The sequence below is a fragment of the Choloepus didactylus genome, chromosome 2 (genome assembly GCF_015220235.1).
Source record: "Choloepus didactylus isolate mChoDid1 chromosome 2, mChoDid1.pri, whole genome shotgun sequence".
Classification (NCBI taxonomy): Eukaryota; Metazoa; Chordata; class Mammalia; order Pilosa; family Megalonychidae; genus Choloepus; species Choloepus didactylus.
Genome location: NC_051308.1, coordinates 238,434,231 through 238,447,216, shown reverse-complemented (window position 1 = coordinate 238,447,216; position 12,986 = coordinate 238,434,231). Strand labels below are relative to the sequence as shown.

The 12,986-nt window shown below is 40.5% G+C and overlaps 1 protein-coding gene across 2 annotated transcripts in view; it reads right to left on the bottom strand.

The window, feature by feature from the left end:
- Nucleotides 1-12,986, bottom strand: part of MTOR (mechanistic target of rapamycin kinase) — a 167,926-nt gene that overhangs the window by 2,277 nt on the left and 152,663 nt on the right. For both annotated transcript variants that reach the window (XM_037828532.1, XM_037828533.1), the window contains 4 exons: nucleotides 12,722-12,857; nucleotides 12,131-12,196; nucleotides 2,277-2,357; nucleotides 1,918-1,998 (listed from right to left, as the gene is read on the bottom strand). In XM_037828532.1, the coding sequence (XP_037684460.1) occupies nucleotides 1,918-1,998; nucleotides 2,277-2,357; nucleotides 12,131-12,196; nucleotides 12,722-12,857 (364 nt within the window). The remainder of the gene's footprint in view (nucleotides 1-1,917; nucleotides 1,999-2,276; nucleotides 2,358-12,130; nucleotides 12,197-12,721; nucleotides 12,858-12,986) is intronic.

Here is a 12,986-nt window from a genome sequence, read left to right as displayed (position 1 = left end):
CAAGGATAATTTCAAGACCTCTCTACTCTTCCCAAAGGTCTGAACCTCTTCCCCCCACTTCTTACTCTCAGCAGATGCTTTCACCTTCCATTCAAAATTCATAATGAATTAATGAATTCATTAAACATAGAGTGAGCCCTGACAATGTGGAAGGCAGGGATATAGGTGCTGGATTCTTTCAACATGAACTCCCTCTTCTTCCCTCTATTCCCCTCTTACTTAAGGCTAACCACTCTACCTGTGCTTTGGATCCCATCTCCTCCTGTGTTCTTAGGAACCTTAGATATTGATTATCCTTTTCCTTGTGCAAGCCTTCAAACTCTCCCTCTCAACTGGACCCTTCTCACTGTTTTCAAAATATGCTTCTTTCTTCCATTAAAGAAAATAAAGTCTCCTACTCAACCATGTATTCTTTCCCAGCTACTGTCCTCTCTCCTCTGCCCAGCCAAACTTCTTAAGTGTTTTTAAACTGTCTCCATTTTCTCACTTCTCTCTCACCTTACATATTTTCTTGAAATCCATCAGTGTGGCTGCCAGGTTCATCGCAGCTCTCCATAAGGAGCCATCCTGGACCCCTCCTCGGCCCTCATTCCCTATTATCTATCCTTTGATTTTACCTCCTAACGATCTCTTGAATCCATACACATTCCTCTATCTCCACCATCACCACCCTAGTCTAATCAACTCCCATTTCTTGCCTGGGTGACTGCAGTAACCTCTTACCCAGCCTGTTTACATGCTGCTCCTCTAATCCATTCTCCACAACACCCAGGGCAGGCAGTACTTCACAGAGCACACCTGCTCGGGCCCTCCACCCTCTAACTCTGCTTAAAACCCTTCAGTGGCTTCCCACTGCCCTTAGCATACAGGATAAAAATATAAGGGTGTATATTGTCTGGCCCTGGACTAATCAGCGTCAAATCATTTTGCATTGTGCTCCCCCCATCTTGCTTTCTCTGCTCCAGCCAGATTGGTCTTTTTGTGGACCCTTTTTCTTGCCCTATGCCCTCCTACTACAGAACCCTTGCACATGCTGTTTACTCTGCCTGGAACAATCTACCCCTAATTAACTCTTACTTCAGATTTTAGCTCATGGGTTGTTTCCTTAGGGAAGCTCTTGGATCCCTCGACCTAGATTAAATCCCCCAGTTACAGGCATCAAAGCCTTGAGTTCCTCTCTTCCACTTAATATGGTGTTCCCTTTTAGACCCTAGCCCCAAGAAGGCAGGGAACTTGTCTGTTTTTACCAACAGTTTGTTCAGCATCTAGCACTTGTAGGTACTCAATAAATGTACTTGACTACAAAACTAATGTGCCAGCCCTAATGCTAAGTGCTCTGTCTCCCATATCTCCTTTGATCCTGACCAACTGGATGGGAGGCAGGGCCTCAGAGGTCATCCAGGAGCAAGTACTGGAGCTGAGGTCTCTGGCTTCCCTGACACCAACCCTCCAAATCATATCACCTTCCTCTCAGAAGTAAGTTGACAATGTGAGATATCTCCTTTTCAAAATTTTGCCTTTCTTACCTTTTATTATCTCCATTCCATAACCTCTACCAAAGTATAGGTAGGCAATGAATTGGAATGTGGTCAGATTTACTCCAATATCAAATCATGATGATAAAAAAACATTTTCCTGAATTTGGTTGATTTTGGACCCAAGGGAACTTTAACTCACCTCTGTTAAAAATGAGATTAGAGTAACCTTAAGTAATGTTATGAGTTATCAGAAAGAAGAAACAAAGAGGGGCCTTAACTGTTGGCCTCAGAGAAACTCCAGTTAGCTAACTGGGAGTCAAAATTCAAAGCCCAGACCCCAACACCATTGGAAATTGTGCTGACCATCACCTCAAGGAAAGAAAAAGTCTTCTGCGGATTTTATGTTCCTTTTAAATAAACACATACGCAAGACACTCACCAGTGAGCTTATCTCGAACCCTGTTAATAATCTGAATGGCTTTCTTATTTAGGGCCTCTGGTTTCACCAAACCATCTCCAACTGGAATACAAAAAAGGATTAAAAACTGCAAGAACTGGATCATCATAACAGGTTCAATAGAGGCCCCTCTTTTCCTCAAATATTCACTTTGTAAGTATTGAGTAATCCTTCCTCTGTGTCTATCTTTGTCCTCAGAATATAATGAGAAATTCACAGAACCTTTTCTACTCAAAGACAGTTTGTTGTTTTGTCTTCTTGACCTCCTTTCATGGTACAACACAGCTGCTATTTTCTTAATGAAATAGTCATCGGTACAATACCTCAGAGGATGGACTTACTGAAAGAATGAATAGATTCTGGCACTGTGGTCCCTGTTTTCTTATGGGCTGGTTCCCCAAGCTCCACACCATCCAAAATTTCTAGAGGGAAAAATCAATAGCAGAAAAGTCAAACACCAAGAAGCCACTGTTCCAAGATATTAACGTCTAATTCTTCATATACTATGTTCCCTTTGATACCTGCCCTACCTACCTCAAAGGGGAAAGGAAAGAGGAAGCATTATGTTACTCTTTATGTATTTAAAACTTTTTAACTCTGCAAAGCCATTTTCTTTTTTTTTAATCATCATTTTATTGAGATATATTCACATACCACGCAGTCATACAAAACAAATCGTACTTTCGATTGTTTACAGTACCATTACATAGTTGTACATTCATCACCTAAATCAATCCCTGACACCTTCATTAGCACACACACAAAAATAACAAGAATAATAATTAGAGTGAAAAAGAGCAATTGAAGTAAAAAAGAACACTGGCTACCTTTGTCTGTTTGTTTCCTTCCCCTATTTTTCTACTCATCCATCCATAAACTAGACAAAGTGGAGTGTGGTCCTTATGGCTTTCCCAATCCCATTGTCACCCCTCATAAGCTACATTTTTATACATCTGTCTTCGAGATTCATGGGTTCTGGGTTGTAGTTTGATAGTTTCAGGTATCCACCACCAGCTACCCCAATTCTTTAGAACCTAAAAAGGGTTGTCTAAAGTGTGCGTAAGAGTGCCCACCAGAGTGACCTCTCGGCTCGTTTTGGAATCTCTCTGCCACTGAAGCTTATTTCATTTCCTTTCACATCGCCCTTTTGGTCAAGAAGATGTTCTCCGTCCCACGATGCCGGGTCTACATTCCTCCCCGGGAGTCATATTCCACGTTGCCAGGGAGATTCACTCCCCTGGGTGTCTGATCCCACGTAGGGGGGAGGGCAGTGATTTCACCTTTCAAGTTGGCTTAGCCAGAGAGAGAGGGCCACATCTGAGCAACAAAGAGGCATTCAGGAGGAGACTCTTAGGCACAAATATAGGGAGGCCTAGCCTCTCCTTTGCAGCAACCGTCTTCCCAAGGGTAAAACTTATGGTAGAGGGCTCAACCCATCAAACCACCAGTCCCCTATGTCTGTGGTCATGTTAACAACCATGGAGGTGGGGTAGGCGAATACCCCTGCATTCTCCACAGGCTCCTCAAGGGGGCACTACATCTTTTTTTTTTTCCTTGTTTTTCTTTCTTTCTTTTTTTTTTTTTTTAACTTTCCCTTCTTTTTTAAATCAACTGTATGAAAAAAAAAGTTAAAAAGAAAACAAACATACAATAAAAGAACATTTCAAAGAGACCATAACAAGCGAGTAAGAAAAAGACAACTAACCTAAGATAACTGCTTAACTTCCAACATGTTCCTACTTTACCCCAAGAAAGTTACATAACATAGCAACCTTTCTGTGAACTTGTTCCTACTATATCCATCAGAAATTAACAGACCATAGTCATTTCTGGGCATCCCCAGAACGTTAAAAAGCTTATCTGTTCTTCTTGGATTATTGTTCCCCCTTCCTTAATTGCTCTCTACTGCTAGTTCCCCTACATTCTACATTATAAATCATTTGTTTTACATTTTTGAAAGTTCACATTAGTGGTAGCATATAATATTTCTCTTTTTGTGCCTGGCTTATTTCACTCAGCATTATGTCTTCAAGGTTCATCCATGTTCTCATATGTTTCATGAGATCGTTCCTTCTTACTGACGCGTACTATTCCATCGTGTGTATATACCACATTTTATTTATCCACTCATCTGCTGAAGGACATTTGGGTTGTTTCCATCTCTTGGCAATTGTGAATAATGCTGCTATGAACATTGGCGTGCAGATATCTGTTCGTGTCACTGCTTTCCGATCTTCCGGGTATATACCGAGAAGTGCAATCGCTGGATCGAATGGTAGCTCTATATCTAGTTTTCTAAGGAACTGCCAGACTGACTTCCAGAGTGGCTGAACCATTATACAGTCCCACCAACAGTGAATAAGAGTTCCAATTTCTCCACATCCCCTCCAGCATTTGTAGTTTCCTGTTTGTTTAATGGCAGCCATTCTAACCGGTGTTAGATGGTATCTCATTGTGGTCTTAATTTGCATCTCTCTAATAGCTAGTGAAGCTGAACATTTTTTCATGTGTTTCTTGGCCATTTGTATTTCCTCTTCAGAGAACTGTCTTTTCATGTCTTTTGCCCATTTTATAATTGGGCTGTCTGTACTATTGCCATTGAGTTGTAGGATTTCTTTGTATATGCAAGATATCAGTCTTTTGTCAGATACATGGTTTCCAAAAACTTTTTCCCATTGAGTTGGCTGCCTCTTTACCTTTTTGAGAAATTCCTTTGAGGTGCAGAAACTTCTAAGCTTGAGGAGTTCCCATTTATCTATTTTCTCTTTTGTTGCTTGTGCTTTTGGTGTAAAGTCTAGGAAGTGGCCGCCTAATACAAGGTCTTGAAGATGTTTTCCTACATTATCTTCTAGGAGTTTTATGGTACTTTCTTTTATATTGAGATCTTTGGTCCATTTTGAGTTAATTTTTGTGTAGGGGGTGAGGTAGGGGTCCTCCTTCATTCTTTTGGATATGGATATCCAACTCTCCCAGCCCCATTTGTTGAAAAGACCATTATGGCTCAGTTCAGTGATTTTGGGGGCCTTATCAAAGATCAGTCGGCCATAGATCTGAGGGTCTATCTCTGAATTCTCAATTCGATTCCATTGATCTATATGTCTATCTTTGTGCCAGTACCATGCTGTTTTGGCAACTGTGGCTTTATAATAAGCTTCAAAGTCAGGGAGCGTAAGTCCTCCCACTTCGTTTTTCTTTTTTAGAGTGTCTTTAGCAATTCAAGGCATCTTCCCTTTCCAAATAAATTTGATAACTAGCTTTTCCAAGTCTGCAAAGTAGGTTGTTGGAATTTTGATTGGGATTGCATTGAATCTGTAGATGAGTTTGGGTAGAATTGACATCTTAATGACATTTAGCCTTCCTATCCATGAACATGGAATATTTTTCCATCTTTTAAGGTCCCCTTCTATTTCTTTTAGTAGAGTTATGTAGTTTTCTTTGTATAGGTCTTTTACATCTTTGGTTAAGTTTATTCCTAGGTACTTGATTTTTTTAGTTGCTATTGAAAATGGTATCTTTTTCTTGAGTGTCTCTTCAGTTTGTTCATTTCTAGCATATAGAAACATTACTGACTTATGTGCATTAATCTTGTATCCCGCTACTTTGCTAAATTTGTTTATTAGCTCTAGTAGCTGTATCGTCGATTTCTCAGGGTTTTCTAGATATAAGATCATATCGTCTGCAAACAATGACAGTTTTACTTCTTCTTTTCCAATTTGGATGCCTTTTATTTCTTTGTCTTGCCGGATTGCCCTGGCTAGCACTTCCAGCACAATGTTGAATAACAGTGGTGACAGCGGGCATCCTTGTCTTGTTCCTGATCTTAGAGGGAAGGCTTTCAGTCTCTCACCATTGAGTACTATGCTGGCTGTGGGTTTTTCATATATGCTCTTTATCATGTTGAGGAAGTTTCCTTCAATTCCTACCTTTTGAAGTGTTTTTATCAAAAACGGATGTTGGATTTTGTCAAATGCTTTTTCAGCATCTATTGAGATGATCAATTGATTTTTCCCTTTCGAGTTTTTAATGTGTTGTAATACATTGATTGTTTTTCTTATGTTGAACCATCCTTGCATGCCTGGAATGAACCCCACTTGGTCATGGTGTATGATTTTTTTAATGTGTCTTTGGATTCGAATTGCAAGTATTTTGTTGAGGATTTTTGCATCTATATTCATTAGGGAGATTGGCCGGTAGTTTTCCTTTTTTGTAGCATCTTTGCCTGGTTTTGGTATTAGATTGATGTTAGCTTCATAAAATGAGTTAGGTAGTGTTCCATTTTCTTCAATGTTTTGAAAGAGTTTGAGTAAGATTGGTGTCAGTTCTTTCTGGAAAGTTTGGTAGAATTCCCCTGTGAAGCCATCTGGCCCTGGGCATTTATTTGTGGGAAGATTTTTGATGACTGACTGGATCTCTTTGCTTGTGATGGGTTGGTTGAGTTCTTCTATTTCTTCTCTGGTCAGTCTAGGTTGTTCATATGTTTCCAGGAAATTGTCCATTTCTTCTACATTGTCCAGTTTATTGCCATACAGTTGTTCATAATATCCTCTTATAATTTTTTTAATTTCTTCAGGATCTGCAGTTATGTCACCTTTTTAATTCATTATTTTGTTTATATGGGTCTTCTCTCTTTTTGATTTTGTCAGTCTAGCTAGGGGCTTGTCAATCTTGTTGATCTTCTCAAAGAACCAACTTTTGGTGATATTTATCCTCTCTATTGTTTTTTTGTTCTCTATGTCATTTATTTCTGCTTTAATCCTTGTTATTTCTTTTCTTGTACTTGGTTTAGGATTGGTTTGCTGTTCATTTTCTAGCTTCTTCAGTTGATCCATTAGTTCTTTGATTTTGGCTCTTTCTTTCTTTTTAATATATGCGTTTAGTGCTATAAATTTCCCCCTTAGCACTGCTTTTGCTGCATCCCATAGGTTTTGGTATGTTGTGTTCTCATTTTCATTCGTCTCTATATATTTAGCAATTTCTCTTGCTATTTCTTCTTTAACCCACTGATTGTTGAGGAGTGTGTTGTTTAACCTCCAGGTATTTGTGAATTTTCTAAGTCTCTGATGGTTATTGACTTCTAATTGTATTCCATTGTGGTCAGAGAATGTGCTTTGAATAATTTCAATCTTTTTAAATTTATTGAGGCTTGTTTTATGTCCCAGCATATGATCTATTCTGGAGAAAGTTCCATGAGCACTAGAAAAGTATGTGTATCCTGGTGATTTGGGATGTAATGTCCTGTAGATGTCTGTTAAATCTAATTCATTTATCAGATTGTTTAGGTTTTCAATTTCCTTATTGGTCTTCTGTCTGGTTGATCTATCTATAGGAGAGAGTGATGTGTTGAAGTCTCCCACAATTATTGTGGAAACATCAATTGCTTCCTTTAGTTTTGCCAGTGTTTCTCTCATGTATTTTGTGGCACCTTGATTGGGTGCATAGACATTTATGATTGTTATTTCTTCTTGCTGAATTGCCCCTTTTATTAGTATGTAGTGGCCTTCTTTGTCTCTCAAAACATCCCTGCATTTGAAGTCTATTTTATCTGAGATTAATATTGCTACACCTGCTTTCTTTTGGCTGTAGCTTGCATGAAATATTTTTTTCCATCCTTTCACTTTCAGTTTCTTTGTGTCCCTGTGTCTAAGATGAGTCTCTTGTATGCAACATATTGATGGTTCATTTTTTTTGATCCATTCTGCGAATCTATATCTTTTAATTGGGGAGTTTAATCCATTTACATTCAACGTTATAACCGTGAAGGCATTTCTTGAATTGGCCATCTTATCCTTTGGTTTATGTTTGCCATATTTTTCCCCTCTCTCTATTAATATCCTTTATTGTACCCATACCGAATCTCTTTAGTACTGAACCTTTCTCCAAGTCTCTCTGTCCTGTCTTTGTTTCTCTGTCTGTAGGGCTCCCTTGAGTATCTCCAGTAGGGCAGGTCTCTTGTTAGCAAATTCTCTCAGCATTTGATTGTCTGTGAAAAATTTAAGCTCTCCCTCAAATTTGAAGGAGAGCTTTGCTGGATAAAGTATTCTTGGCTGGAAATTTTTCTCACTCAGAATTTTAAATATATCGTGCCACTGCCTTCTCGCCTCCATGGTGGCTGCTGAGTAGTCACTACTTAGTCTTATGCTGTTTCCTTTGTATGTGGTGAATTGCTTTTCTCTTGCTGCTTTCAGAACTTGCTCCTTCTCTTCTGTGTTTGACAGTGTGATCAGTATATGTCTTGGAGTGGGTTTATTTGGATTTATTCTATTTGGAGTTCGCTGAGCATTTATGATTTGTGTATTTATGTTGTTTAGAAGATTTGGGAAGTTTTCCCCAACAATTTCTTTGAATACTCTTCCTAGACCTTTACCCTTTTCTTCCCCTTCTGGGACACCAATGAGTCTTATATTCGGACGTTTCATATTATCTATCATATCCCTGAGGTCCATTTCGAGTTTTTCAATTTTTTTCCCCATTCTTTCTTTTATGCTTTCATTTTCCATTCTGTCATCTTCCAGGTCACTGATTCGTTGTTCAACTTCCTCTAGTCTTGTACTATGAGTGTCCAGAATCTTTTTAATTTGGTCAACAGTTTCTTTAATTTCCATAAGATCATCCATTTTTTTATTTAGTCTTGCAATGTCTTCTTTATGCTCTTCTAGGGTCTTCTTGATTTCCTTCATATCCCGTACTATGGTCTCATTGTTCATCTTTAGTTCTTTGAGTAGCTGCTCTAGGTGCTGTGTCTCTTCTGGTCTTTTGATTTGGGTGCTTGGGCTTGGGTTATCCATATTGTCTGTTTTTTTCATATGCTTTATAATTTTCTGTTGTTTTTGGCCTCGTGGCATTTGCTGAACTTGATAGGGTTCTTTTAGGGTTTGTGGACCAATTGAAGTCCTTATCTCTAATTTATCAGATCTACAGCTTCGTGGAGTACACTTTCTCTAACTAACCAGCAGGTGGCATCCACGAGCCACCTGTTCTCCACAAGCCAGTTCTCCCCTGCTTAGCCTTTTTGGTGAGTGGGGGAGTGAGTCTTGTGGGGCCCAATTGGTGTACCAAGCTTGCGTGTGTAGTTGGTGTTGCCTGCCCTGTATGTGGGGCGTGTTTCTGGGCAGTCGGGGAGGGGGGGTGGCCCTAACAATCAAATCTCCCTGGTGATCCTAGAGTTTTAAAGCTGGTGCAATAGTCTAATCCTTCAGTTCAGTCCTGCCACAGTTTGTCTCTGCCACTGACCCACAAGTCCTTGGTATTGGCGTATGGCTCCTGAGACTTGCAAGTGGGCCCCTCTTCCAGGCTGTGCACCCCGGGTCCTCTGTTGAGGGATGACTGTGCTATGTCACAGGTGACCCCAGGGCAGTTCTGGGCTGCTGGGCTGTGTAGGGAGGCTCCCAGTCTGCTCAAATGATGGCTGAATGGGGCTTTGTTAATTCACACTGCTCCACCTTCCCAACTCTGGGACAATCAGCTGAGGTTGCAGGGAAGGCTAATGTCCACGCCCAGTTTTGTGGTGTGTGCCTGTTATTTGAAGCACTTCCGTCACACTGGGTTGTCTGGGGCAGCTCTGGGCTATGGGGCTGGCGATGGGCAGGAGTGTTTCCTGTCCACCAGGATGGTGGCTGTGAGCGGACACCCCCCTTTTCTTGGGAAGTTGTGGTGTTTAGTGAATTTTCTCAGCCACTGAATTATTGCCTTTTGTCTCAGAGCTCTCTTAGTTCTGCTCTTGACTTGACGTGCCCAAATTGCAATTCTTTGAAGCTTTCTGTATTGGGCTTCTTAGAGTAATTGTTTTAGAAAAAGAAAAAAGGATTAAAAAAAAAAAAAAAAAAGGGTCCTCCTCAGAGATCTAATGGGTTATTGAAATGCTAAGAGACAAAGCAACCAGGGCCATTAAGGAAAGGTCCACAGGGCAGAGAGATCGGCTTTTCTTCAGGATTTGCATATGCGCCTTAGGGCCTGAGCTCCGCCCTTCCCCTTTCTGTGTTCACCAGAACTCCAAAAATCCTCTGCTTTTATTTTGGAGTTTTTCGTGTTGTTTTTTTTTTTCTATGCCTGTCTCCTCTCTGCTGGGCTGGCTGCTCACAGATTCTCTGGTGTCTGGTCTCAGTCTATCTATGGTTGGAGTCTGGATCAGTAGAATGAGTTTCCGATAAGAGCAGCCACTGCAGTTCTCCCTTCTCCTTCCCGGAGCTGACAGCCCCTCCTCCCACGGGACTGAGCCTGGCAGGGAGGGGCACGGGTCCCCTGGCTGCAAAAACTTACAGATTTCGCTGATCTCAGCAGTTCGACATTTTCATGAGTGTTGTATGAAGTATGCCCAAAGACAGATTGCTCTGTGGTGTCCAGTCCACGCAGTTCCTGGCTTTCTATCTACTTTCCTGGAGGAGTAACTAAAACATACAGCTCACCAGTCTGCCATCTTGCCCCGCCTCCCCCAAGCCATTTTCAAGTGTGAGTTGTTATGACTATTGAAGAACATGACGCTCACTGAAATCGAAACATGAATTTTCAAGCAGATAGCATCAAGAAGCTATTCTGACATAGAGAAAAGGAGCATGGATCAAAAACCTGTCATCTAAAGTTGTTTGGTTGTACAAAAACTGATAATAACATAAATAAAATTAGCTTTGCAATGGGTCACACACAATTGAAGTGTTATCCCTTGTAGAAGTTTACACTCAATTTTGGGTAGAAAAAGTCTTCAGGTTTTAGCATTATCCACCAGTGACTATGGCCTTTGGCAGAGAGGAATACAGACCTTCAAAGTGAAGCTAGTGATAATAATACTTTTATTAATGATCTTCTGGAACCTAACTTTTAAGCCACATTATAAGACAACCAGGTCTACTATCATCTGGTGCCACCAGAACTGGCTGTTCTAATTCCCCTGTGTGCACTGTCGGCTTTATAGAAGAGTCACCCAATAACGTATTAATGAGAAGGAGGTGGACCATGAAAGTTAAATCAGTAAGTCTCAGCATGCTTTGGACAAGACTTGTCATTTACATACGGTACCCTGGAGACTGTGGGGAAATATGAGCCTGGGTGATTTGGGCATTCACATATCCTATATCAAGGTGCCCAGAGTAGAGTCCACACATGTCTATAGGTGAAACTGTAACTCAGTGCCCCAATTTCTTACCTGGAACACCCTTTTCTCTTCCACTCATCCAGATTCCATCCATCCAATAAGGCTCAGCTTAAATTCCACCAACCCAAGAGCTCCCTTAACTACTAAACTTCAAAGGAATAGCTCCTTTCTCTGAATTCCCACAGCCTTTCTATTCCAAACCAAGTCATGTGGTCCTTGATTATATACTGGAATGTATTGTTCTCTTATTATTTCATGCATATTTTGGTCAAATTTATAATATGATTCTGTGCTTAAGGACAATCTCTAAATCACACAGTTTATTTTTGTATCCCTAAACATTATTTGGCTTAAGTAACTAGCTGCAGATGTCACATAAATATTTGTAGAGAATATTCGCTGTCTTACACCCTAATAGTAGTTCCCAAAGGGTGAACTGTGTAGGATGTTATAAGGAAAAAAGGTTGGTGATCGGCGAGGCCAAACAAAATTAAACAGCTTTACTCTAAGAATCTGGAGCACTTTCAACATGCAGAAGTGTATCCTGAGTCCTGGAAGGGTATGTATCTTCCTGGGATTTGTTCTGTGGAACATGCTCTTGGAAACAATTTTCATGGGTTTTCATGGCTCCTCTGGCAGTAATTTAAGTAAATTTCTGTTGTTTCCATCTTTCCATTTCTGAGCTATTAACAATCCTTTAGGCCCAAGGTAACAGAACCAATAATTATCCCAATCTAGACACCATTACAATGTATGCTAAATAATGGCTAATATTCAGGCATAATTTTAATTATGTTTTTATAAATAGATTAAGATCAGGCATTACATAAAAAAAAACACATTATCAGGTGTTTGGTGATCAGTAAATATTTCTAGACCTAGTTTTTGAAGTTAAGTAAATGCCTGTTAGGTGATAGTTTAGCAGTGACAGCATGTTTGCAAAACTATCATGGTTAAGAAGCTCTAGGAAAATAAGTTTACTCCCTTCATATCAGTGGCCATTGCTGCTTTAGGTCATGCCTCCTCCTAGCAACAACAAGGCTCATCCTGTTCTAGGAACACTCTGGACAAAGGGAACAGGACCTGCTACCTCTCCGGGGATGCACCCACCTACTGATTGGCCAGCAGAGTAGGAATCTGTCCTTGTTCGGGATCGCTTGTTGCCTTTGGTATTTGCTAGGGAGAGAAAGAGAGTATTAAAAAGTGCTTCAATCTTTGACTTGGTTGCTGTATTTCCTTACAATCATAAAGATCTATTTTTTCCAAAAGCTATAACCCCTAAGAGAGAACAAAATATATATTACTCAAAAGTAAGTGGGTAGGTGTTAGCATAGGCATCCAATATAGAGGGACACTCTATTCTGTGGATTCACAGCTGTTTGTATTTCCTATTAAAAATGAAACCCAGGCAAACAAAAATCACTAGTGTACTTGATTTATCATGAGAAATATTCTAATTAATCTCTAAATGGATAAGAGGAGTTTTCTGTTCTAGTTAATAAAAATACTCAAAATTCATTTCTAGCCATCAGAGCTGCTCTGTGAAATGTAATCCAGTAGCTCAGCAATGTATCGCAGGCTCCAAGCTTGAAGGGGGATAGGCTCATGAAATGGAATGTGTGGCATATTCCTAATTTGGGAGGGTGGTGGGCCTGTGATGGAATTGTCAACTCCAGTTCCTGTGCACTTGATGATACTCACTGTCCATCAGCCGCCAGTTCAGCAAGGGGTCGTAGACGAAGGCTTCCAGCACAGCCATGACACTGTCCTTGTGTTCCCGAAGCACTTCCATCACCGTGTGGCAAGTGATTCTGTAGTTGCCATCCAAGCCAGTAACCTGCAGAAGGGGACAGAGTCACTGCCCTCAGGAGTTCCTGACTGCTGCTGCTTAATGTCTCAGGACCAAGTTGAGAGAGTTTGTCACCCTCACTTGGGAAGCAGCCACAGGCCACTGATGCTGTATTAG